Source organism: Euphorbia lathyris, chromosome 7 (genome assembly GCF_963576675.1).
Source record: "Euphorbia lathyris chromosome 7, ddEupLath1.1, whole genome shotgun sequence".
NCBI lineage: Eukaryota > Viridiplantae > Streptophyta > Magnoliopsida > Malpighiales > Euphorbiaceae > Euphorbia > Euphorbia lathyris.
Genome location: NC_088916.1, coordinates 80958634 through 80985200, shown reverse-complemented (window position 1 = coordinate 80985200; position 26567 = coordinate 80958634). Strand labels below are relative to the sequence as shown.

Below are 26567 nucleotides of genomic sequence, written 5' to 3'. Positions count from 1 at the left end.
CAGCTCTCTGTCTCGACAGAAAACATTGTTACATGCAAGTCTCAACAGTGTTATGTCAATCCCTATTCAAAACATATCACTTGACTTGGGGTGGCTTTAAGTTTATTAGTTTATTATAATGTTTCGTCTCACTTCATGCTTGTATGAACACTTTATAATCACTTTAAATAAACTCAGGGATTTCCTTTTATTAGACTTTATTTAGTTCTTTAAAGGAGGTTGCCTTTATACAGTTACGAAACCATATCTTATTAAAACAAATGACATAAAGAACAATTCATTTACATTAGGTTTATATCCTGGAACAATTGTCTATAGGACACTAAACCCCAACATATGACACGCGTCTTAAAAAAAATAAAACGACCAAGGTCAGAGGTATGTGGGTCTATCATTAGAGAAGACAAGTTTTATAGTTGAGCAAGGAAGAATTTCATTTTTAATATATTCTATGAATTATGTAATAACATTTTATGACGCGTGCAATACATCTTCCGCATTTAACTTACTTTTTGTAACCGAATGATCAATTGATTACATTTTACGCAAGTTCAAAAAGCTAACTGAATATTTTATGCAAGTTGAGAGAGCTATCGAACACTTTAAAAGTTCAAGGGGTCATTTAAATTTTTTGGACAAATTCAAAGAGCAAATAATGTATCAAGCCTAAATTTTTTATACTTTACCCATAAAAAATTATACTTGGAGAGTATTTCTTGCATTTTATTCCTTTCCTTGAAATAAAGATAAAAGGCTTACTACATTGTTTGCTTCTTAAACTTGTGTACAACCCTTTAAATTTTCCAAGTGTTCCGATAGTTTTTTGAACTTGCATAAAATATTTAATTAACTCCCTGAACTTGCATAAAATGTAATCAATTAATCACTCGGTTGTAAAAAAAAAAGTAAGTTAAATATGGAGGATATATTGCACGCATTTTAAAAAAGTAAAACAATAAAGGTCAGAGTATGTTATTCTAATATTAGAGAAGAAAAAGTTTTATAATTGAACAAGTAAAAACTTTTTAAATATGTTTCAATCTATTTTGTGAATTACGTAATGACATTCTAAGGCACGTGCAATATATCTTCCATATTTAACTTGCTTTTTTACAACCGATTGATTAATTGATTACATTTTACGCAAGTTCTGGAGGCTAAATGAACTTTTTATGCAAATTCAATGGGTTAAATGCACCATTGGTCATTGAAATTACATGGTTAACTCAAAATGGTCACTCAACTTCAATTTGTCTCAATAAAATCACTCAACTTTGAGTTTTGTCTCAATTAGGTCACTATGACGATCTCGGTGATTAAAAAACATCGGAATGATGACATAAGTGATACGTCAATATGAGACAACTCATATTTCTAACCGAAATGACACATGACATCCACATATGCGTTACCTGACTATCACGTGTCGATTATTTTTATGAAAAAAAACTAAAATTTAATTTTTTTAATAAAAATACCCGACATGTGGCTGTCACATTTCGCTTCGGTCAGATATTTGAGTTAACTCATGTTGACGTATCAACCATGTCATTATTTCGATGCGTTTTAACCACTAAAATCGACAGAGTGACCTAATTGAGACAAAACTCAAAGTTGAGTGATTTTATTGAGACAAATTAAAGTTGAGTGACCATTTTGAGACAACCATGTAAGTTCAATGACCAATGATACATTTAACCTCAAATTCAATAGGCTATCGAGACACTTTGAAAGTTCAAAGGCCAAACAACGCAAATAATGTATTAAGCCAAGATAAAATTCACAATGATTAAAATCTAGTGAACCTATTGAAACATCAGAATTGAGTGATTGTCATTACATTTAATACATAACAAAAAAACATATCTTTTTCTAAAAGTACCTACAGTGAAAAGGCAAATCAAGATTCCCACTACAAGAAATAGGAACAAAATTATCAACCAAAGAAACAGAGAAATGCCATTAATTATGGAGACATTGTCTGCTTCATCATGTGCTCTTTTTCTTTTACCTCCTAGAAAGAGACTTTTCTTTTCTTTAGCCTCTTTTTTCAAACAAAACACCTAAAAAATTCAAAATCTGCATTCATACTAACCAATTCTTTTTCATATATAATGAATGCTGACACATAGTACAAATTCATTCTGACATTCAAGATGCAATAATGCCAACTCTTCCTCTTGTGTTACTGTGCAGGGTACTGGCATCTACCATAACCTGATCATATATGGAAGAAAATCCAAAATTTAAGTTAAAACAATCCATTAGAGAATGTAATCAATTTTTAATCACGATTATGGCTACTGAACTTAACCAATTTTTATGGGCCACTAAATTTCAAAATATAACATAAAATCACTTGAACTTTACGGTTTGTTATATCTGTGATCATTAAACTTCAATCAACGCCATAGTTATTAAAGGCGTAAGGGGGTCCTGGAGCCTTGGCGCAAGGCACAACTTAAGGCGCGTGCCCGAGCGACTCGAGGCCCACACAAAAAAAATATCATAAACTCATAATACTAATAACAAATAATTACAAATAGTCAAATAACAATAATAAAACCATAAAATGCATGAGTTAAGTTCTAGTTAACTACTAAGGCATGCGTTAACTGTTGCGATTTGTGGAGTAAAAACTGTCGATCTTTGTCTATCCATGCTTTTCTTTTATTTTCTGAACTTAAAAAACCCTAAAATACCCTAATCCTAAAATACCCTCAAAACCCTAAAGTACCCTAAAATACTCTAAGGTAGCTGAGGTTCGCCAAGGCGCGCGTCTTGTGCCTGGCTTAAGGCGCACCAAGGCACACTAAGGCGCGCGCCTGACTGACCGCGCCCGCCTTTGGACTCCAGAGGCGCTAAGGCTGGAGCCTTAGCCGAGGCGCGCCTCAGGCCTTTAATAACTATGATCAACGCCTTAGAATAACTATTGACGGTCTCAAAATAAAAAATTCTGAAATTGATAATATGAAGTCATCCTGGTGTTGTTTGAAGAAGAGACAAAATGAATTTTTAGAAAGAGAAAACTTCAAAAATTGTGATTTTGGAAAATAAAAAATGTGGTTTCATAGTAAATGTCATTCTGAATTTTTTTTTTTTTTTTGAATATTTTCATTTTGAAGAGTTAGTTAAAGTATAATGGTCACGGATGTAACAAAATGTAAAGTTCAATGATTTTTATGTTATATTTTAAAATTTAGTAGCCATGGTTAAAAAAAAATCTGAGTTTTAATATTATATAGTGTTTTGTAAATATTAATGTTGAAAACATCGATTTCAAATGCAACGAATTTGATGATTCAATCACCAGTTTTAGTATCAAATGCTGTTGCAATGGATAAAATTGCAGTTGCATTTGAAACTAGTGTTTTTAACACCGGTTTCATATGTCTATAATAAAAATTCGATTATATTCAGTTCGATTTATAAATGAGTTAAATTTAAGAATGGAGAAATTCGACTTTAAAGCTCTAGATTCATAAACAAACTAATGAACAAGTTCGATATAATGTTCATGAACACGATCGTGAACAAACTTGGTCCGATTTTTTTTTTTTCGTAATAGTATTTTTATAAAAGGAGAAATATAAAAAAATGTAATTTGTCTGACTTTAGTTTTGTAAATTTTAAACTATCTAGCTTTTTTCTTTCAATACAAAAAAAACTATCTAGTTTTATATTAAAAAAATTCAAATTAACATAATTAGCAATTAACCTAATTAATAAGTTAGTTTTTAGCAATCAACATAATTAACGAACATTTTAAACTCAAATGGCTAATTTTCTAACTAGCCAAACATAAACAGTCAAAGCTCGGATTCTTTGCATTTGACACTTCCAAACATGAACTTTAGGCCCGAAAATTTTCTAATCAGACCTTACCTAAAGGATTTTTTTTTTCATAGAAACGACCTTAAGTTTAAGCATATAAAAAAGTTATAGAACTTACTTGGATCAGAGAAGGTAACAAGTCCAGTGCCTTTGAAATCACAGTTCCAGTAATTCCTCCCATGAATTTGATAATAAGCATTCATAGCATATGAAGCATGAGCATGAACCTTATCTGGTGCATAACAATCACCATTTTCATCAATTTCTCTGCAATCAACTCCACCTGATCCACAGCAAAAATCAACAACTGCTTGAAGAACCTTCTCATCTGAATGAGGTTTCGCCACACACCAAATCGAAGCCCCTCTTCTTCCTCCATTACCCCCCAATTTCTCCCCAAATTCAATTGTTCCTCCATTGCTGCAAAAATTGCAGCTCAAATCCAAATCATACACCTTCGAACCATCTCCATTGAATATCCCAAAGTTTCTCTCGCTAGCATCTCCATCTTTCTTATTCTCATTGAACAGAGCAAACACATAGATCTCAACCTTATCTTTGGGTTTCAATGGCGTACCTGTACCAGATTGCGCTCGTTCAATCAATCGAGTGTTATACGTCTTGGCATTCTCCGGGGAGGCAACTCTGTCTCCGGAATCACCTTTCGACGGCCAACCAGATTCGGAAACTGTAATCGGAAGACTCCGATTTCCAAACCCTAGGGCAGTAATTGCAGATCTAACAGCGTCAATCTGTGCATCGAGCATATTATTGTAGACGTAACCAGAAGGATCCCGGACTCCAGTGGTGTTCCCGAGTAAGGCGTATTGTAGATCAACGGAGTTAGGATTATCACGGTAAGCGAAGTAAGGATAAGCATTGACAAAAAACGGAGCTCCGGTATCAGCTAAGAAACTGACAATGGAGGTCATCGTTGGCATAAGAGTAGCAGCGAAAGTGGAAGACGAAGGAGGAAACGAGGAAGCAAGAATCGCCATACTATGCGGAGTCGTAATCTTGATTTTCCGGTCGAGTCCGCGAGCAACGAGGACAGTCTGGAGGTTCTGCATTGCTTGGATGAGGTTGTTTGGGCGGAGATGGTCAGGGTCTGAGGATAAATACTCATTACCGACGGCTATAGCAACAACTGAAGTGGCGGGAATGAAGGGGGCTACACGGCTTGAGAACCACTCGTCGGCGGCGGATACGTCGGAGCTTATGTTAGCGACGTGGTAATTTTCCACGGCGACAATGAGGTCTATTCCGGTGTTGGAAAAGGCTTGGAGGATTTCAGGGTTTGTGTCGTAGATTTTGACTTTGTCAATGAGTGTTGACTGGAGGAGCTGAGCTACTCTTTTCGGCGACGGGAGGTTGTTTCCGAGAGTGCCGTAGTTTACGCCGACGCCGGAGACTTTTAGAAATGAAGTGAGGAGGAGGAGGAAGACGAGATCGAGAGGAGCCATTGAAGCTTCAACTGAGTTACTATACTTCGTAGCTTAACTTCTACTATAAATCATAAAACACTGTGAATAATTGATGCATCGATATTCCCTCCATTTTTTATTTTTTTAAAAAGAATGTTTGTTTAAAATTTTGATAAATTACATACATTACTACTTAACTTTAGTTGTTTAAACGACATGACTATAAAACTTCGAAATGTATATAAAAATAGTATAATTTTACATTTTTTAACATTAAAAATAGAAATTTCGAGAATTAATAATATTTTGCACAAGTTTAATTTTTCAAATTTTTTTATTTTCTAGTTATTTATATGTTTTTTAGTTGGAAACAAGAAAAGTGAATTTTTAAAGTGAAATCTCCAAAAATGGTGATTTTGGAAAATAAAAAATTTGGTTAAGGGTCCGTTTGTTTTACCTACTGTTTGCTGTTGCTGTTTGTTGTTTGCTGTTACGGTTTGCTGTTTGTTGTTGCCTTTTGTTGTTGCTATTTGTTGTTTGCTGTTACGGTTGTTGTTTGCTGTTGGAAAAAACTGCTTTTCCAAAAAGCAGAGATTCTCTGCTTTTGTAAAAGGTTGCTTTTCAGGTGTGAAAGACAAACATGAGATTACTAACCAAACACCTAATGCTGCTTTTCAGATTTAAAAGGCAAATAAGAGATCACTAACCAAACACTTAAAACTCTCCATTTTGAAATGAAAAGGCAAACAGGAGCATGAAAATGAGCAAACAAACACCCCCTAAATAATTTTAATTCTTGAATATTTCTATTTTAAAATTGTCAATGGTCATTTTGAGAATGAGCTTATTTTGATTAATGAAATTGTGAGTTTTCACATTCCCAAAATTCTTGTTGAATTTTGAAGATTTCGATTGAAAATCGTGCATAATTCAACAATTTGGAACAAGTTTGTTTATTCCTACTATGTCAATCACGAAGCGCCTTTGCCCGGATGCCGGAGGAAAATGGCCCAGTATGTCAACTTCCCAAACAGCGAAGGGCCAAGCATGATAATGCCCTTAAAGACGGATTCTGTGAATTTTAAGATGAAATCAGCTCGGGCCTACGCTTTGATGGTTATTCTAGGTTCGAAGCGCTACTACTAAAATCTCTTTTATTTTTGCAACAGTTGTGTTTTTCTATGCAAGAAGAAGACTTAGAAAGAACAAAGAAGTTTGGATTCGAAAAAGTACATCAAACTAGGACAACCGAATTGACCAGTCAGTGATTCTATCAGATACCTCCAATCTTAATACATTTTTTAGGTTATCAGTGTGTGCTTAGATATAGGGCCGCAGCCAATCAGTGGCATGAGTGATGGCAAACAAGACTTTTTCTGTGTCAGAATAACGCAGTTTTGCGCCTTTCAGTACTCAACTGAGGTAGTAGACTAGTAATACTTCATTATCTTCAGATTTTGTGAGGACTAAGGCTACGACTTCATCAAATACCGTAAAATAGAGGTGTGGATCTTCCCTGGCTTGACGAGTAAAGAGCAAATGGGACAGGGAGGAAATGGAGGACTTAACTACTTCGAAGTCCAACTGACAATTTGGATTCTACTGGAAGGGGTGCTCCTTTTTAAGCAAGCGGCCAGTATTGAGTGGAGCATGAGATGAATCTATCGACGACAGTATTGGCAAACTTCTCAAGTCGGAGTTGATCCTTGCAGTAGCCGTGAAATGGGCCAAGAACATGTTTTTTTAGGAGATCAAGGGGTCACTCCCATGTACCATTCATGTACACTACTAAATATGGTTGTGGAAAAAACTTTGCACATGATATCCTCGTCTTTGAATTATATATTGATGGTTCTCATAAAAGATGCGACGTGGTCGTTGGGATCTTCTATGCCCGAATAATAGGTCAACTTAAGAGTCGTCCAATCTCTAGGAAATCAGGTTTCTATAATTATGTGGATCAGAGGGGTCTTGTTGGAGGTGATATTGCCACCCATCACCCGTAGAGAGCCCTTTTGTCTAGAAACCTCTAGAATATGGATTTCATCATCTCCTCAATGTCTAGAGGGACAACATGCCCGGTGGCTGGGGCCACCGCTGAAGGGAGAATTGGTTGCACCACTACTGAAAGGTGCAGAACTATTGTTAAGATATTTAGAGCATTACTAACAAAATTATAAAAATTATGTTAAAATACTAAAAACTAAATACGTTACATGTAAGTTAATCACAATTCTTTTGTCAAACTGTTTAAAATCTTTACTGTGTTATTAATATAGTTAAAAAAATCAATAAAAAATGTACGAAAATGCTTCAATTTATCGACAAACTTGTTTGGAAGATCCGATTTTACAGTTAAACAAGGTTGTAAAAAACGATAGGCGCTAGTCGGGCGGACAGAGCCCTCGAGGATTAATCGGGGATTAGTCAAAGATTAATCGGATTTGTATTTTTGTATTTTTATTTATTAATCAACAAATTATTGTATAAATTCAATTAAAATATGTATTATACTATCTAAAAATAATAATATAAAATTATTTAATATAGAAAAACACATATATTTGTAACATATATCTTTAAAATTTGGCAAACATCAACATTTCAACAACAATATCACTGAAACAACTTAAAAGTGGATTATAAGAAATAAATTCACAATTAAAAATGCTTTTGTTCATTATTGTTTAGGCGGTACCTATGCGGTCTAGGCGGAGCCCAAGCGGCTGAAAATCACCTAGGAGTCAATAAAACGTCTAGAAAGACTAATTGTAGAAAATCGGGACGGATTCTCAATTTTGAGTGCCTAAACAGGGCCTATACGGTCCAAGCGGCCTTCGTTTCGAATAGTGCAGTGAAATAACAATCAAATCAGTTTTTTAAAATTTCAATAGAGCATAACTAAAATTGATCTTATTTAAAACATTTGAGTTAAATTTATATTATTTCATACGATTAAATCTACACACATTAAAAGTTAGAATTAAATTTCGCCATTATACTTTAAAAGTACAAAATTTCAAACAATAAAATGTTCTAGAATAAGAAATGAGTTTTATTTTAAATTTTTAAATTGACTGAGGATAATATTAATATAGACAAAATTGAATGGCTAAAAATAACTGGACAAAATAGGTCTACATGGATTGGTCGGTTAATGTTATTTGTCCCAAAAATATATGATAGTACTATATAATATACATGATCAAAAGATTATATTTTCAGAAGATTATATTATTTAGATGAGTTATTTGGATTAAACTACTGATATTTTTTTTTTTTTTGTCATATCAAGCCATAACTTTTTTTCAATTAAGTAGTTGTTGTGAATATCTAATTATATATTATTTATGTTTGAAATTTTATTTTTTTATCAGTTTTGTTATAGTTATTAGAAATATTAAAAATGCTTTCAAACTAAATTTTCAATGCAGTTGAAATAAATGATACCCAGTAACCGAATTTTATGTTTAACAAGACCAAATATAAATAATCACGGATTTGATGTATCCAAAATAAGAGATCAAGAACTTAAACCCGTTTGTTTATCGAAAAATATTGTGGTTTGAAAAATATTAGGTAAAGAAAAATTATGTTAAAAAATAAAATATTTTTCGGTGTTTGACTACAATACCGAAAAATGAATAAGTGGCTAGTGACTACTATTTTTAAATGGATAAGAAGAAACGTAGTAGGGTTACAAAAACATAGGAAAATATTTTACTCTTAAAACATTTTCCTCACTTCATAGATTTTACTGTTGACCAACCTAAGATGTTTTTTTTGCCTATTAATTAAATGTAATTATGTTTAGCGGTGAATGAACAAATTCAATTTGGTCATCAAATTCATGTCAACATTTCTGTTGTATTGATAAATAGATGATCTATGTGGTCTCGTGAGTGGATATTTAAACAGGAGGAAAATGTAATAATAATAAGGCCTAATACACAAATAACCCTCTGAACTTGTCCAAATGTTTCAACTGTCCTTTCAAACTTTCAATTGTAACAACTTACCCCTCAAATTTGTCCAATTGTAAAACATAACCCCTCAAACTTGTCCAATTGTAAAATATAACCCCAAAATTACTGACATGGACTGCAATTGAAGAAACATGTGAAATACAAAAGTTGCAACACTTGTGGAGTGTGATAATCAGATCTTTGGCGTGATACAAATCCGGGAAAACGTTTTTACGGTTGCTTCAAATACGGGGTAAAAAAATTTCCAATTTGGAGTTATGTTTTACAATTGGACAAGTTTAAGGGGTAAGTTGTTACAACATTTGGACAAAATCAATGAGTTATTTGTGTATTAGGCCTAATAATAATAATAAATGGATTACTAAACTTAGCCATGCATTCCTACACTCGTGAAAAGACAAGAATATATCTTCTCATATTATAATAATAATAATAATAATAATAATAATGCCATCTGAAGCTGATTGTGTATTTATTAGAGAAATACTGTATCTTTTGTTACCAAATAAATTCTACTATTTAAATATCCACTACCATTCCAAAATAACAAATTCAATAAAATCATTGCTAATATCATTTTGATATCTTAAAACAACGAGCGAAAAACACCTGCCGAGAACTATTTGTTACAACATTATTTGAACGGGCCTTAAATGAATGAACTGTAAATATAGGTTTTAGCCATATTCTGAAGCTAACATTTAGAGCCCAGACTCAATAAGGCCAAAAACGTACTTCCTTTCGGTTGAACTCGCATTCGGCCACAAGGTATCAAGAGAGATCTTTTCGGAAACTATCTAGGAGGACACGTGGATCAATTATCACCTTGGATTCCAAAAGCACGCTCCCCAAGTTCACATTTACTGCAGAATGGAAATGTACGGTCCAAAAACCAATTAAACATCACCATGTGTCCGGATACACTATTTTACCTATAAATAGCTTAAGGATCAACAGTTACATTGACATAATTTCATAACTCATCTTCTTAATTGCTCTAAAAGTTAGTCTCATATTTCCTCAAATACTTACTAACTTTAGCATCGAAGAGGATTCGTCGGAACTCCGATCCCCTTTTTCTGACGACCGTCGCCATTTCAGATCACCAGAATACAGTTGGAAGAGAAGATTTTAGAACAACATCACTATTCGAAAGAAAATCAATAAAAAATAGTAACAACAAAAACAAACAGTCGTCAAAATCAAACAGTTTCTAAATATAGTTCGATTACAGTAACGAAATGGCAGGATTAAGTCCATGAAAACAGTTAGTAAACATTGAATCTATACACAATTGAATAAATACATGTAAAAACAATCAAGTTTTTGTTGTCCTAAACATATCTGTATTAGGAACATAAGTTACATTATATGTATGTACAAGAGATTAACAGGAAAATGCTACACTTTATACTTACCAATTTAATAATCAGTCGAAACCGGACTGGAGCCGAAGCGAAAGTAGGAACTTCTGAGGGACCGGACGGCTGGGGCTGTCTACATGATACTGGTCTATATGTATCTGTGAAAGAATTCATCCTCTCTGTATAAGTTAGGTTGTAAACCTCAATCAGAGGTTCAGGAATCGGTACGAGAAACAGTTCTCGAATCCTTTTCGATGCGATCTTACTAAGTCCTCGATCTCTTGAGGACGTTGCCTGTAATGATGCGATTTGTTGCGTATAACCCGCAATATATATCGACGAATACAGCTTCCATCCTTTCATCACATTTCCCATTTAATGCCACAGTTTCTACTTACTAAGTTAATAATTACTCTGGTCACTCAAAACCGGACCAGAGCTGAGGGGAGGGGACGAGCTGTCTACAAGATACTGGTCTGTATATATTTGCGGAAGAATTCCTCCTCTCTACAATAACTATACGTTGCATTGTAAACCTCGATCAAGAGCTTCGGGAATCGATACGAGAAATAGTTCTCGAATCCGTCTGGATGAGATCCTAATAAGTCCTTGATCTCTTGAGGAAGTTCTCTGTAATGATGCGATTTGTTGCGAATAACGCGCAATAGATCGCGGATGCTGTCATACCTGTAACGCCTATATCGACCGATGTTGTTGATGAATGCGGCTTCCATCTTTTCATCCCATTTCCCGTTTAATGCCACGGTTCCCACGCTTTCTAATGAATCTAAGAGGTCTGATTTACTCTCCCTATCTTCCATTTCAACCCTGTCGCTAATATCTTGGAGAAATGAGAGTCTTTTCTCATGTGTCCAGAAGAAAGGATGGTTCAATACCTCCTGCGCTTTTGGCCTGCAATATGCAACGACGACGCCATGTGGTATATAAATTAGTAAAAACGTGTATATTTAAGCTCCCGATCAATTCAACTTTTATTGATTAAATCCGTGAACGTATAAATAGATATACTAAGTAAGGTTGTTAATTTATGACATGGCAACACGATATACTGAAACAACCAGCCTGACGGGACTGGTTTGACACGATTATCATTTTTGTTGCATTTAAATCGTATATAATAATGTGAAATATATAGATCACGTAACACGATTATGACAATGACCCGACAACCCAATTTGAGACATTAAACCTTTGATATTTTCAATGGATACATTAAGCCTTACATCAATTAATTTTGAACACATTAAGCCAGCTCCCGAACTTTTAAATGGATACATTAAGCCCTTCATCAATTATTTTTTAGCACGTTAACGGCCAAGTTTATGTATGTGATTCAAAATCCATTTAGCAGATATGAAACTATTAAAATGTCACTGTTTTAACACGTCACATGACAGATGGATTGTCAGGTCAGCTAATTTTTTCTAACAACATGCAATGTGAACCTCTAAAACAACCATGCCACATCAACCCCAAACTAATTTTACCGTAACCCCTAACTTAAAACAATCTAACTCATTTAGTTTATCCGTTTTACTTTAGAGGAACAACGACATGTTAACAGTTCCATTGAATTCGAATCACATAAATAAATGGACCATCAAGGAGGGGCTTAAAATGTTCAAAAATAATTTATCAACAAATATATCCATTTAATCGAGCTAAGGGCTTAATGTGTTAAAAAATAATTAATCAAAGGCTTAATGTATCCATTTAAACAATCAAAAGCTTAATCAATAAAAATGGAATGCAAAGCTTCTTAATTTTCAAGAAAGACAAGAACTTTACCTCTTATCTGGATTGGGATCCAACAGTTGAGAGAAAAGATCCACAGCTTCAGGTATATTCTCAACCAAGAATAGGTCTTTCCGGTCATTCACAATATTTACATCACGTTCAATATTATCACCAAAAGGGTGCTTTCCTCCGGTGACACAAAAAAATAGAACACAACCTAAGCTAAATAAGTCAACTGCACGTGTTTGGCGTCCCTGAAGGAGTTGTTCAGGTGCTCTCCAACCTGAACTTCCATTACCTACAATTAACAGGAACTAACTCAGACAACAATTTATTAATAAATAATAGACAAGTAAGCAACTTCTTATTCTTCTTTGTGATGTCTGCCTATCATTTTATTTTTGTTTCCAGGATGTATGAAGATAAAGAACAGGAGGTAGGCTATTGGTCAACAGTTTTACTGAATAAATAATAATTACGAACTATGAGGGGTAAATTACACCCATGGCCACTAAACTTCACCTATTTTAACATTGTGGACTTTACACTTTTTAACACTGATGGTCGCTCAATGCCTCAAAACGACTGTTGACGGCCTCAAAATAAAAAATTCAAAGAGTTAATGATACTCTAAGGAACTTTAATTCTTGAAAATTTTCGTTTTGAGGTCATTTAGGTGTTGTTTGGTTAGGAAAGAAAGTTAATTTTTAGAGAGAGAAAGCTCCAAAAAAGGTAATTTTGGAAAATAAAAAATGTGGTTTCATGGTAAATGTCGTTCTGAACAACTTTAATTCTTGAATATTTTCATTTTAAGGTCGTTAACGGTCATTTTGAGGAGTTAGTTAAAGTTGAGTGGCCACCAGTGTTAAAAAAGTGTAAAGTTCAGTGACCATACATTAAGAATTGAAGTTCAGTGGCCACAATGTTAAAATGGGTAAAGTTCAGTGGCCATGGGTGTAATTTACCCGAACTATGTGTTCACGAAGACTTATAGAGGTGGCAATTGTGTGCACAACCTTGACAACAAGACATGAACACAATGTAATGGGTTAGTGTTTGTTAAAAAGGTCATGCGTCATTTTGGGTTGAGACACAATTTTTTGGGTTAGATTAGGATTTGACTTGCTAACTTGAAAATAACACAGATATTTTAAAATTATTATTATATCATCTCTTGTTTGATTTTACATGTCACTTTAACAGAGGTAATAAAATTACAAGTGACCTACACGATTTGAACCTTCCATATTTTTATAAGTCATCCCTAATAGGGATAGTAACATTACACGTGAGCTGTGAAAACACACTACACGAACCCAACATAATATTAGCAGGTTAGTGGTTTGTTAAATAGCTATTTGGTCAAACTTTTGGGATCATAGTTAACCTACTAATCCGAAAATGATATACATATTTAGAAGTATTACTATATCCACCTATGATTATAACACGGAATTTTTTAGATTGGGTTGAAGTTGACTCATTTAACATTAACCTGACAATTGACACGAGATGAACACAAACACGACAGACTCGCACGAATTGCCATCCCCCTACTTATCATGTATCACATGGTCTAATTGCCAGATGAAATGATGTAATTACCGGTCGTGTGGTGGGTCAAGGAAGACTTGTCCCCAACCAGTCGCTTGCTAATGCCCATATCAGATATCTTTGCACAGAAAGATTTATCATTAATTATCAAAACATTCTGAGGCTTCAAATCCCGATGTATAATTCCAAGTTCATGCAGATGAGCAAGCCCAGAAACCATATCCCTGCAAAAATAGAAGAGTTTTCAAGTTCTGTTCAGTTTCTCAGATAATCCATCTGATTGTTCATTTTATTAACTGTAATATAACAACGAAATGTGGTAACTCTATACTTATCAAGGAAAAGGAAAGCAAATACATAAAATTCATGTAGCAGAAACTTCATGTTGTCATTAATAAATAATGCACAGGGCATCACTATTTTCAGGTAAAAATGGAAAACTGACCTCATCAGTTTTAATAACTGTGTTGAAGGATGTCCATTTGGCTTCCCCAGTTCAATATTTCTGTTCTGATCTAGCATTGATTGTAAATTAACAGTAGACTCAGTCAAGAGGATGGAATCTACTTCCTTCGAAAGTAAGCGACCTTGAAAAGATTCAGAATTCACATAAATAAAGTCATTCAAACTGCAAGTGCAACGCTCCAAAGCAAGATAAACAAAATCCTGATCATGCTCCACTCCGAACCACCTAACAATATTTGGATGCTGGTCAGAAGCAATAAGGTTCTGGATCTCCTTCACAGCCACATCATGATGGGTTTGCACAAGGCGTTTAACAGCTACAGGACGACCATCATAAATTCCCTCCAGCACTACTGTACCGTTGCTCCCCTTCGCAATTTCTTTGTTCGAAACAAGTAATTTACCAATCTTACGCCCATCTACATGACCATCCACGACACCAGCAAAGGTCATGAACAATTTTCTTTCATTGCCTTTGATATGTGAATCTCCATCCTTGTCCATGGCATTATTCTCCATAGAGAGATACTTCTGTCTTCTCTCATCATTGGAATTACTCTTGTTGTTCATCGATCTCTTACTTTTCTTCTTTCTGCGGACACCAGCTTCAGACTTGAACTCTTCAACTGATTTATTCAACCTACTCCGTTTTCTAAATGCGAAATAGTTATAGAATGCAGAACCCACAATGGACAAAATCGCAGCAATAACAGACAACATATGAGTCTTCGTAGCAATTCCAGAAGATAAAGTTGCACTGTTCATTGTACTAGCAACACTTACCAAACCTGTATTCTCCTCCAAGTTTTTGGCCTCGTATGTAGCAATTGCATAAGATGAAGTTGTGGTGTTCATTGTATCAGCAACACTTACCAAACCTGCATTCAACTCCAAGTTTTTGGCCTCCAACTCGGGCGCAGTCAAAGCAAGAGGACTGTCTTTATGAGTAAATGGAGATCCATTATCAAGCATAATTTGATCAGCGGTAGGCAGAAACTGAGCTCCACCTCTAGGTAACGCATTTACCCATTTATGTTTCAACAAGCTATCACGAATTCGGAAAACAGGAATCATCATCTCACAAGGAAACCCAATATCATCTATACCTGCATCTGCATTTGCCGAGATTCCACCCGAAGAACTTCTAAGCCCTTGACATCGAAATTCAGCCTTGATATCAGCAACTGCCACATTCCATAGAACTTCAGCAGAGTTCGGAGAGTAGTGTTGCAGCACATAATCTGTCCTTGTGATGTAAACCAACCCCTGAACTGTTCCCAAGTCAGTAGCAGCATCAGATTTCATCAATGCAGTGTCTTTTACCAACAAAAGAGCGTTTTCTTCAGCAGCCCTAGTTCTAAGTGGGGAAGGAGCAACATCCGACCTATAAGTGTGAACTACTCCTCCAGTCTTGGCATCAACAAGAAATGCAGTGGTCCTTTTGAATCCCAGTGTAATTTCCCCTTCTTTTGATATGACCGGTGTCTCCTTAATAAAATCTTCAGGACTCAATCCAAGTTTTTGCTGAGACAAGAGGGATATAATGCATTAAATAATAAAACATTCTGATGATAAATCTCCTAACTTAAGATTACAACAAATCGAAATAAGAACAATGTTTAACGAAAAGCAATGCATACCAGTTTACCAAATCGCTTACTATGCATATAGAGTTCACCATCGTCGCCACAATCTACATAATAAAAGTCTTTATGCCTGTCATCGTCGTTCTTAGGAAACGCCTGATAAGAAGAACAAACATTTGGCCCAGATGAAAACGACCAGCGATATTCATTTGAATTGATGTCGCCGAACCGCACAGTTCCATCCAATTCCACCACTAGTCCTACATTTGGTTTACTGAATCGAAACCCCAAGCCAAAACAAAATCAGCCATTAACAAAGAGAAAAAGCACAAATTCGATTCAGTACTTAAACACAAATGATCACTTCGCTCCAATTAAGAACAACAAATAGCTCAAGACGAGTGCCTGTGCCTCCATCAAGCTCAGAAAATAAAAATTCATTATAAACGATCGAAATTGACACTCACGGTTTTGGCGGCAAGAGAGAGCTGTTAAGCTTGTAAACCAGGCTGCTCTCATCTGGAAGCAAGATCTCGGAGATCTCTGAACCCGATGAGTCCCCTACTAATGCCAATAGTATCAACATCATGATCAGGATAAACACCACAGAGCGTCTCATCTCATAAAATTCGAATCAAAATCCTTGTTTTGCTATCGAATTGGGGGATTAGGCGTTCTTTTTCTTCTTCAAATCGGTGACCAGACAGAGATACGATGAAATCAAATGGTAAACTAGGGTTCAACGATTTTGAAATACAGCAGCTGGTTTTCTTCGATTTCAATCTCTCTCTCGCAGTGGATTTTCCGTTTATGGTTTTGGGAGAGGTTGAGGAATAATCAGGTGTGGAGAGGAATAGTGTTCATTTTGTGATGTTACAACCAAAATCGAGCGTTCATCAATCGTCAGGCAATTACCGGTTATGTGTGGCTAATCTGATTCTGACACGTGGCATTATACGACAGCCCATAGCAGTCGAGCTTCACTGAATCATCGCCAGGGGCCGCTACGACAGCCTGTAGTCTTTGTTGGAACGACGAATCATTTAACTATATTTGCGGATTTATTCTCCACGTGTAAAATAACCTAATCGTAAATTTAACATTAAAATTAATAAAAGTTCAGTGTTATTAAGACCGGACCAGCCGGTTTAACCGGTTGAATTGGAAACCGGTCAGATAGCCGGTCCGAATTCTTTTGATTTGTTGAATGCTCAACAAACTGGAGAGATCCGGAGTTAAACCGGGACTCGACGGTTTGGTCGGGAACCGGTGCTATCCTGAGTCTTTAACATTTTTTTTTAATTTTAAAAAAAATGTTACACGTCTTACGGGTGCATCTCTAACCCGATAGTGTTTCGACTGCATCCTTGCGTAGGGAGGGGGTGAGCAAAATTACCGGTAACCGATAACCGAATCGAAATTTTAGTTTGGTTCGGTTATTTTAACATTCTGGTTCAGTTCGGTTTTAATTTTGGCTTAGTTTGGTAATCGGTTATCGGTTCGGTTACTGTAAAAATATAATGGTATAACTGATAACCGAACCGAACTTATTATATAAATATAAAAAATATATAATTTTATTTTTATATATATAAATAACTTATAAAAAATAAAATCCAACCTCTAAAAAATATACTTTTATCTTTATATATATAAATTTTGGTTTATTAGTCTTTAATTTTTTCAATTGTAACTTTATACAAGAGCATTATTTGAAAACCAATTAAACAAAAATATATAAAAATTAAATATTATGAGTTTTCGGTTATTCGGTCGGTAACCGAACCGAACTGAAAATTTTCGGTTAAATAAAATTCGGTTACCAATCTTATTCAGTTCGGTTCGGTTATGAAAATAGCACAAAATTTGGTTCGGTTCGGTTACTAACCGAACCGATGCTCATCCCTACCCTCGCGCATGAGAGAGTGTTTCCAATAGTAATTGGTTAAAGGCTTGTAAGCTGCCTTCTATGGTTACTTTGTTTTTTACAAAGTAAAGCTTACTTTGTTTTTATCTTCTTCCAAATCATTTCAAGTGATTTACTTTGAGCAGTCTTTTCTCATTCATTACTTCTCCATCCAAGTTTATAATATATCTTTAAAAATATCTGATGGTATAGAATATGTTGACATATTTTAAGTTATTCTCAACTTCATTTATCCGTTATATATTTAAATCTCAAGTTGACAAAAAATAATAAATCATAAGTTGTTTATAAATTTATTTGGGATATATATAATTTATAAAAATAATTTTAAAATAATTATATATATTTAATACTATTTATTTATTATGTAATTCGATTTGATCAATCTTACCAAGTAACTCATGATCCAACTATAAATTCGGTTTGAACCTTTGCGGTTCAGTTCGGAATCTCATAACATTGGAAAAATTAAAAATTTTCATATGCAACTTTTCTGATAACATTGTAAACATTAATGCAGAGGCTTGACATGCTCACCTTCATAACTGTACAATTAAATTTGTAATTTGCTTTATTTTAGGGGAAAAAAAAAAAAAAAAACATCATTAAGCTGTTGATTTTTTATTTTTTGGTTTATTAGGCCCTTGATTTTTTATTTGGATATATTAAGCCTCTGATCATTTTTTTTGTCTCATTAAGCCTTTGATGACCAAAAAAGTAATTTTGAACATAAAATTCAGTTAACAGATTGTTATTCACTGCACATACATTCGAAATTTGTATATTTTCACTGTTTGAAAACAGTTTTGGATGTGTAATGTGGCTATAGAAAAAACTGTAAAAACCTTAATTCAAACTGTAAAAAATATTTTTTTTAATAATTTCAAATACAGATGAAATTAATAATGTATTTTTAACAGAATTACATGTTACCAACTTACTAATTTGATCATCAAGAGCTTAATGAGACCAAAAAAAAAATAAATGATCAGGGGGGCTTAATGTATCCAAATAAAAGATCAAGGGCTTAATGAACTAAAAAACGAAAGATCAGGAGCCTAATGATGCTTTTTGCCTTTATTTTATTGATAAGCTCCGTATTTTTTTTACACAGGGTAAGAGACTAATTTAATCCTAATGTTTTCAGTGTAATACAAATTTAGCTCAAAATATTATTTTAAACTAATATTATTAATAATATTTTTAGTTCAATATGGTAAATATTTTATTTTTTTAATATTATGAATTCGAACTGAATCTCAAATTAATTTTAATTTTTGAACTTTTGAAAAATTAAGTTTATCCATATATTATTGTAATATCAATATAGAATGGAATTAATTAAATTTAGGAAGTGTTTGTTTACTCCACTTTCATTTCCTGTTTACCTTTTCATATAAAAATGAAAGTTTTAGGTATTTGGTAAGGAAGTTGCTCTTTGTCTTCTATACATGAAAAATGGTTTTTTTTTTTCAAAAGCAGAGAATTCATATTTTTCCAACAATAACAACAAACAGTAAATTGTAATAACTAACAACAGCTAAATCAAACGGCCATTAATCTATCATCTTTATTTGTACATATATTATTGTAGTATTAATGTTTGATGATTTTGATAGTTTAAAGTCTTAATTAACTTTGAAGCCTTAATTTGAGAAGCCAAATGTTATTATGTCATAGTAAAATGGGATGTGGGAAAGGGGTAAATTAAACCTATAGTCTGTGAGCTTTGCATTTCCTTTTAGGGAAAATTATAAAATTTGGTCAAATGTGAGACCCATTTATATTTTTAACCCATTTACTCAACCCATTACATATCTAGACTATGTTTGTATGACTTTCCCAAAATACCATCAATATGTTTGTAATTTTACGGTGCGGCTGTCTCCCTCCCGTCTGATTTCGCAATATGCGAAGTTTGCGAAGATAATGTTTGGTTTAGTTGATGATTTTAATGTATATAACAAAAAAGGCCAAACAACAAGGGGTTCTAATATTAAAATCATAACATTATCAAAATTTACAACAAGATTGCCACAATAACAACATTAAAATCATAACATTATCAAAATTTACAACAAGATTGCCACACATAAACTCCTAACTAATCATTTTAAAGTGAACGTGACGAATCTGGATGGAAATTTCTCCCTGTACTGGAAGTCCATAACTTTTGGGATGATAAATGGAAGTCCAAACCTTTTAGGATGGACGTTTCACATGGTACACAACAAGATTGGCATAATAACTCCTAACTAATCACTTCAAAATGAATGTGACCAATCTTGGTGGGAATTTCTCCTTGTACAGGAAGGAAAGTCATCTCCTCTACACCCAGTACGCTGCCTTCCAGAAATGGATGTTAGGTATTCAACCACCTTCAGAAAAATTTCATCGTGTTAGGCAGAAAAAAAAAACGATTTGGCTTCGCGAAGGATTCGCGAAGCATGCGAATATAAATATGCAAGGAAGAGTGATGATTTTACTTCGCGAATTGATGATTTCGCGAAAACTGCGAGGTCTGAAACGTGGCGATCTACTTCGCGAAAACGGTTTACGCGAAGTCTGCGAGTGAAAAATCATGAACTTTTCTACTCGCAGACTTCGCGAAATCATCGATTCGCGAAGTAGATCGTCACATTTCAGGCTCTTTCTCATCGCAGATCTTCGCGAAACCAGATTACGCGAAGTGATTTTCTGGAAAAACGCAGAGAAAATAGTAGGTACTTACATTTTCCGCGCCTTTCACCATTAAAATCGTCAATAACAAAATGATAAACTAGAAAAAACGATGAAAATAACGTAGAATAACTATTTTTTCGATGGTCACAAGAAGAAAGAAACCAAGAAACGAGCAGGAACAGGAAGCTGAAGAATCAAGAGATGAAGAGAGAAAGAAGAGAAATGATAAGGGACGTCTTGGTCAAGACTAACCAAATCTGATTTTGTAAATCTGTTAGCTTAATATCCTGTACTTAGTTAGTGCATATTTGTATTTAGATTAGATAATATTTTCTAGCTTTCAAATATTATTTAGCTGTATCTTTAGATCATGTAATCTCTATTTAAGAGAACACAAACTCTCAATACAAATCAACTGAGATAAAAAAATCTACATGGTATCAGAGCCTCTTGAGGTCTAACAACCCTGATTTTTTTCCCCCCTTCTCAGTTCACGATCTGCATTTTTCAATGGCCACCAATGGAACAGTTTCGGCAAATACAGACACCACCACACCCGCTACTACTCTTTCTCACACCATCTCTCACCAAATTTCTCACAAATTGACATCCAGCAATTTTTTTTATGGAAAACACAGTTAATGCCGATTCTAAAAGGCCAGGGGTTGGCACATCATATTGATGCAACCGAAGTCTCACCAACAAAGGAGCTGCCTACCGGAGCTGTTAATCCGGCCTTTAAGATCTGGGAACAACAGGACTAACAGGTCCTTAGCTTGATCATTCACTCCTTATCAGCAAGCGTTTTACCACAGGTTGTTGGCGCTGACACGGCCCTTGCAGCATGGAAAAAGCTTGTGAAAGCTTACTCCACAGGTTCGCGATCTCAGATTCGCGATCTCAAGCATCAGTTACATAATCTCAGACGTGAGAGTCAATCCATTTCAGACTACTTGCAATCTGCAAAGCATATTAGTGATCAACTATCAGCCCTTCAGAGCCCCATATCTGAAGACGATCTTGTTGAGGCTACACTCGACGGGCTTGGAGTTGCATATCGCCCCTTTGTCCGTGCCTTAGAGGCTCGCCTTGAGTCTGTGAATTTTGATGACCTTACTAGTCTGTTATTCAGCGAGGAAAGACAGCTCGCTAGGGAGACTCCCCTTCAATCATTCACACCTTCTGTGAACTATTCTTCTTGCCACAATAACAGAGGTCGAACTCGTGGTCGTGGCAATTACTCCAATCAATACTCTGCCCAGCCAAACACATCATTTACAGCTCCACTTGATGTAAGTACTCTGACTTGCCACAATTGCAAAGGCACAGGGCATATTGCTAGACAATGTCCTTCCCCAAAAATGAATCGAAATTCTCGAATGAATTATAAACCTGCTTCCAATATGGCTACAACATCTCAACCAAGTTCAACTGATTGGCTTATGGACTCTGGAGCGACACACCATCTGACTGCAGACTTAGGGAATCTCCATGTTCACTCTGAATATGACGGCCCTGAAGAAGTTACAGTAGGTAATGGAAACACTATTCCTATCTCCAACATTGGCAATTCTAAATTCAAAATTTCCAATTCTTCGATTCAGTTTCGTGATGTTCTTCATGTTCCTGGAACAGTTAATAATTTATTATCTGTTTCATCTCTAACTCGTTCTAATCCTATTTCCATTGAGTTCTTTTCTAATCACTTTGTTTTGAAGGATTTGGCGACAAAGAAGGAGATACATCGAGGAATGAATAAAAATGGACTTTACACCATGTCAATTCCAAAGTCACTGCCTATTCGAGTTCAAGCCTATAATATCTCTCTTCCATTATGGCATGCTAGATTAGGACATGCAAACATGCCAATTGTTAAGAAAACTCTGTGTTTGAATAATATTCCATTCAATGATAATAAAATTCGTGAGTTATGTGATGCCTGTTGTGTAAGCAAATCTCATCGTCTCCCGTTTCCAAAATATGATTTTAAAGCTTCTGGACCTTTGGATTTAATATGTTCTGATGTTTGGGGTCTAGCACCCGTTGTTTCTCATGACAAATTTCAATATTACGTGCTTTTCTTTGATCATTACAGTAAATTTTCATGGATTTACTTCGTGAAATATAAGTCTGAAGTCATGAGTATGTTCATCAAATTTCGAACTCTTGTTGAAAAACATTTTAAACGTCCAATTAAAACTTTTCAATCAGACTGGGGAGGTGAATTTCAATCCCTAACTACATATTTGTCTCAGAATGGAATTAATCATCGAGTTTCTTGTCCATACACACCCGAACAAAACGGGTGTGCTGAACGTAAACATCAACATGTTGTTGAAACAGGACTATCCCTGCTAAATCATGCTAAATTACCCAATTCATTTTGGACATACGCTTTTGATTGTGCTATGTATGTCATCAATCGTTTACCCGTTGCTAGTCTTGACTATCACACTCCGTATGATAAATTGTTCCAACAAATGCCTGATTATCATATGTTTAGACCCTTTGGGTGTTTATGCTATCCGTGGTTGCGTCCTTATAATTCTCACAAATTAATTCCACGTTCTAGAAAATGCATCTTTCTTGGCTATAGCAGAGTTCATAAAGGTTATAAGTGTTTTGATTTAATTACTGATAAAGTCTTTATCTCACGTCATGTTGTGTTTAATGAACAGGAGTTTCCCTATTCAGAGTTAGAATGTGAAGCTCGCTCAAAGTCCGTGTAACATCCCCAAAACCCTAACATATGAGTCTTCCCACATTCATATATGGTTTCATGATTGAATACTTACATTTTAGATTCATCGCATTGTCATTAGAAGTTTCATATGCATAATGCGATTACCGTGCGATTAGTAGACGATTAGTGTGTCGGTAAGATGTAACGATTGGTTAATTGAGTTAGGACTTAAATGAATGAATGAATGAATTTATATGTCCTAAATTGATTAACTTACACTTTAGGAGGGCTGAATTTGAGGTTTGTGAGCAAGCACGAGGTGTCACCCCAATATTAAGACAAAATACACCTCTTCATTTGCCAAATGATATGCACAACTCATTCTTTATCTATTCCAGACACAATTTCGACTAAAGCTTCAGCAAACCTTCCTTTTTCATGTCCTAACACCCTCCAAAGAAAAATCTTCTAATTTCTTATACGACCTAGTACTTCACCGTGGGGAGCACCTGTATTATTTGTGAAGAAGAAAGATGGAAGTATGCGATTGTGTATTGATTACAGACAACTGAATAGAATGACAGTGAAAAACAAGTATCCATTGCCTCAGATTGATGATTTGCTAGATCAGCTTAGAGGAGCTCGTCATTTTTCAAAGATTGATCTAAGATCGGGCTATTGGCAGTTGAGAGTTGCAGAAGCTGACATACCTAAAACTGCTTTTCGCACAAGGTATGGTCATTTTGAGTTTCTTATGATGCCTTTTGGCTTGACTAATGCTCCTAACCATTCTCATCTAGGCATTTTGGAGTCTTGTGATGTACTTTTGTTTTGTAAATCCTCTATGCAGGATAATGACTTAAACGTGTATTGTAAATTGTAAATGCTTTCTCTTGTGTATAATATGTAAAGTTTATATGAGATTGAAGTTTATAGGATTGAGAATTGAAAGCATGTCTATAACTGATATTGTGTGAGATATCATGTGATCCAAGTGAGGGGGTTACAGTCCGTAAGCAATCAGTTGAATTCTTGTTCCACTATTACCTTTTCATCAGTTAAGGAGCCATTTGTTGGAATTCCACCTGCAACATCACATTTACCAAATACAAACACAGCAACCAATCCTCAAAATGCACCAACCTCAATCCAAGATGTTATACCATTTGTACCACATGAGCAATTTTTGCGCACAATCACAGCAGCCCCACATTCATTACCACTGCCCAGAAATTCAGTTCTTCATGTTGAGGATTTGTCTCAATATGCAGCACCCTCTACACATCCAGCAGCCCCCAATACTTTAAACACGAACTCTACAAACACATCAGCCCCATCAGCAGCACAACCCGTTACAAAAACTCACAAAATGGTCACTCGCTCTCAAATAGGACACTCGCGTCCAAAGGTAATGCAGGCTGTTGTTGCAACCGAAACTCCTACTTGTCACAGTAAAGCGTTACATAAGTCCGAGTGGCGTGAAGCTATGAGTACAGAATATAATGCATTGATTGAAAATGGTACTTGGGAATTGGTGCCTTGTTCTAATGCCACAAATATCATTGGTTGTCGCTGGGTATTTCGAACCAAATTAAATGCTGATGGTTCCGTTGATCGTTACAAAGCTCGGTTAGTAGATAAGGGGTTTCATCAACGCCCCAGTCTCGAATTTGAGCAAACATTCAGCCCAGTAATTAAACCGACGACAATTCATGTTATTTTATCAATTGCGGTTTCAAACGGATGGAATATACGTCAGTTGGACGTATCAAATGCCTTTCTTCACGGTACCATTGATGAAATAATTTTTATGGAGCAGCCCCCTGGATTTATACATCCTCAATTTCCCTCACATGTGTGTAAATTGAAGAAAAGCCTATACGGTCTAAAGCAGGCACCCCGTATGTGGCATAAATGTCTCACAGTTGTTCTCTGTGAACTCGGATTCTTATGTTCCAAGGCTGATTCTTCACTTTATTATTTTCAAAATAAAGGTATCAAATTATTTTGCCTTCTATATGTTGATGACATATTGATTACAGGTTCAAGTGCTGATGCAATTCAAAAGTTAGTTACCACGCTTCAGTCTCGGTTTGCTATTCGCGACCTTGGTCGACTGAGTTATTTTCTGGGTCTGCAAGCAACATGGACAGACACTACATTGCACCTCAATCAGCAAAAATATATCACAGATCTTCTCACACGATCACAAATGCTTGGTGCCAAGGGCATATCGACTCCTTCATGTACTTCGAGCAAACTTATGGCTGACAGCGGTGAACCTTTTGATGATCCAAGTTTATATCGTAGCATCGTTGGGGGACTTCAATATGCTACCATAACCCGTCCAGATATCAGCTTTGCAGTCAATCGTGTTAGCCAATTTATGCACAACCCCACTCTTGATCATTGGAAAGCAGTTAAGCGTATTTTACGCTACTTACATTCGACTATAACGGATGGGCTTACTTTTCATCAGAGTCGTTCTATGGACATTTCAGGATTTAGTGATGCAGATTGGGGTGGTGATTTAGACAATCGCAAATCAACGTCCGGTTATACGGTTTATATAGGACCAAACCTTGTCTCATGGAGGTCTAGAAAACAAAGGACTGCGTCACGGTCTTCAACCGAAGCAGAATATCGGGCTCTTGCTTCACTTGCATCAGAAGTTCTATGGCTTCGTATGCTGTTAACTGAAATTGGATATTACTCAAACAAATCACCAGTGTTATGGTGTGACAATCTTAGTGCAACATATCTCACGGCCAATCCAATTTTTCACGATCGCTCTAAACATTTGGAAATCGACTTCCATTTTGTTCGTGACAAGGTTGCACATAAAGAGCTAAAGGTATCATACATATCGACTATTGATCAGACAGCCGATATTTTTGCCAAGTCATTGTCAAAATCCAGATTTCTTGAATTACGGAACAAGTTGAAGGTCTTCCCCTATCAACTTGAGCGGGGATGATAAGGGACGTCTTGGTCAAGACTAACCAAATCTGATTTTGTAAATCTGTTAGCTTAATATCCTGTACTTAGTTAGTGCATATCTGTATTTAGATTAGATAATATTTTCTAGCTTTCAAATATTATTTAGCTGTATCTTTAGATCATGTAATCTCTATTTAAGAGAACACAAACTCTCAATACAAATCAACTGAGATAAAAAATCTACAAGAAAGACATGGTGATGTAGAGAAATTGTGCAGATTTCGCGAAATATAAAGGAAGAGATGAAGATCAAAGGTCTGGGAGAGCAATCGTTCGCGTAGGGAAGAGAAAACAGAAGGGGGAA

General features: G+C 35.3%; 2 protein-coding genes across 3 annotated transcripts; both read right to left on the bottom strand.

Annotated features, from left to right (window-relative positions):
* Nucleotides 1-1812: 1812 nt before the first annotated feature.
* Nucleotides 1813-5420, bottom strand: LOC136234971 (glucan endo-1,3-beta-glucosidase 12-like). The gene is made up of 2 exons (XM_066024475.1): nt 3953-5420; nt 1813-2217 (listed from the first exon to the last, which is right to left on the bottom strand). Exons 1-2 carry the CDS (start codon nt 5295-5297, stop codon nt 2186-2188), a joined length of 1377 nt encoding a protein of 458 aa, XP_065880547.1. The 5' UTR covers nt 5298-5420; the 3' UTR covers nt 1813-2185.
* Nucleotides 5421-10443: 5023 nt separating this feature from the next.
* LOC136235345 (serine/threonine-protein kinase/endoribonuclease IRE1b-like) lies at nt 10444-16882 on the bottom strand. Of its 2 annotated transcripts, XM_066024974.1 has the most exons (6): nt 16439-16882; nt 16026-16245; nt 14366-15909; nt 13972-14144; nt 12418-12664; nt 10444-11520 (listed from the first exon to the last, which is right to left on the bottom strand). In XM_066024974.1, exons 1-6 carry the CDS (start codon nt 16588-16590, stop codon nt 11070-11072), a joined length of 2787 nt encoding a protein of 928 aa, XP_065881046.1. In that variant the 5' UTR covers nt 16591-16882; the 3' UTR covers nt 10444-11069. The 2 variants fall into 2 exon arrangements, with proteins under 2 accessions (XP_065881046.1, XP_065881047.1); XM_066024975.1 differs by lacking the exon at nt 16439-16882 and having other exon boundaries at nt 16046-16214.
* Nucleotides 16883-26567: the final 9685 nt, after the last annotated feature.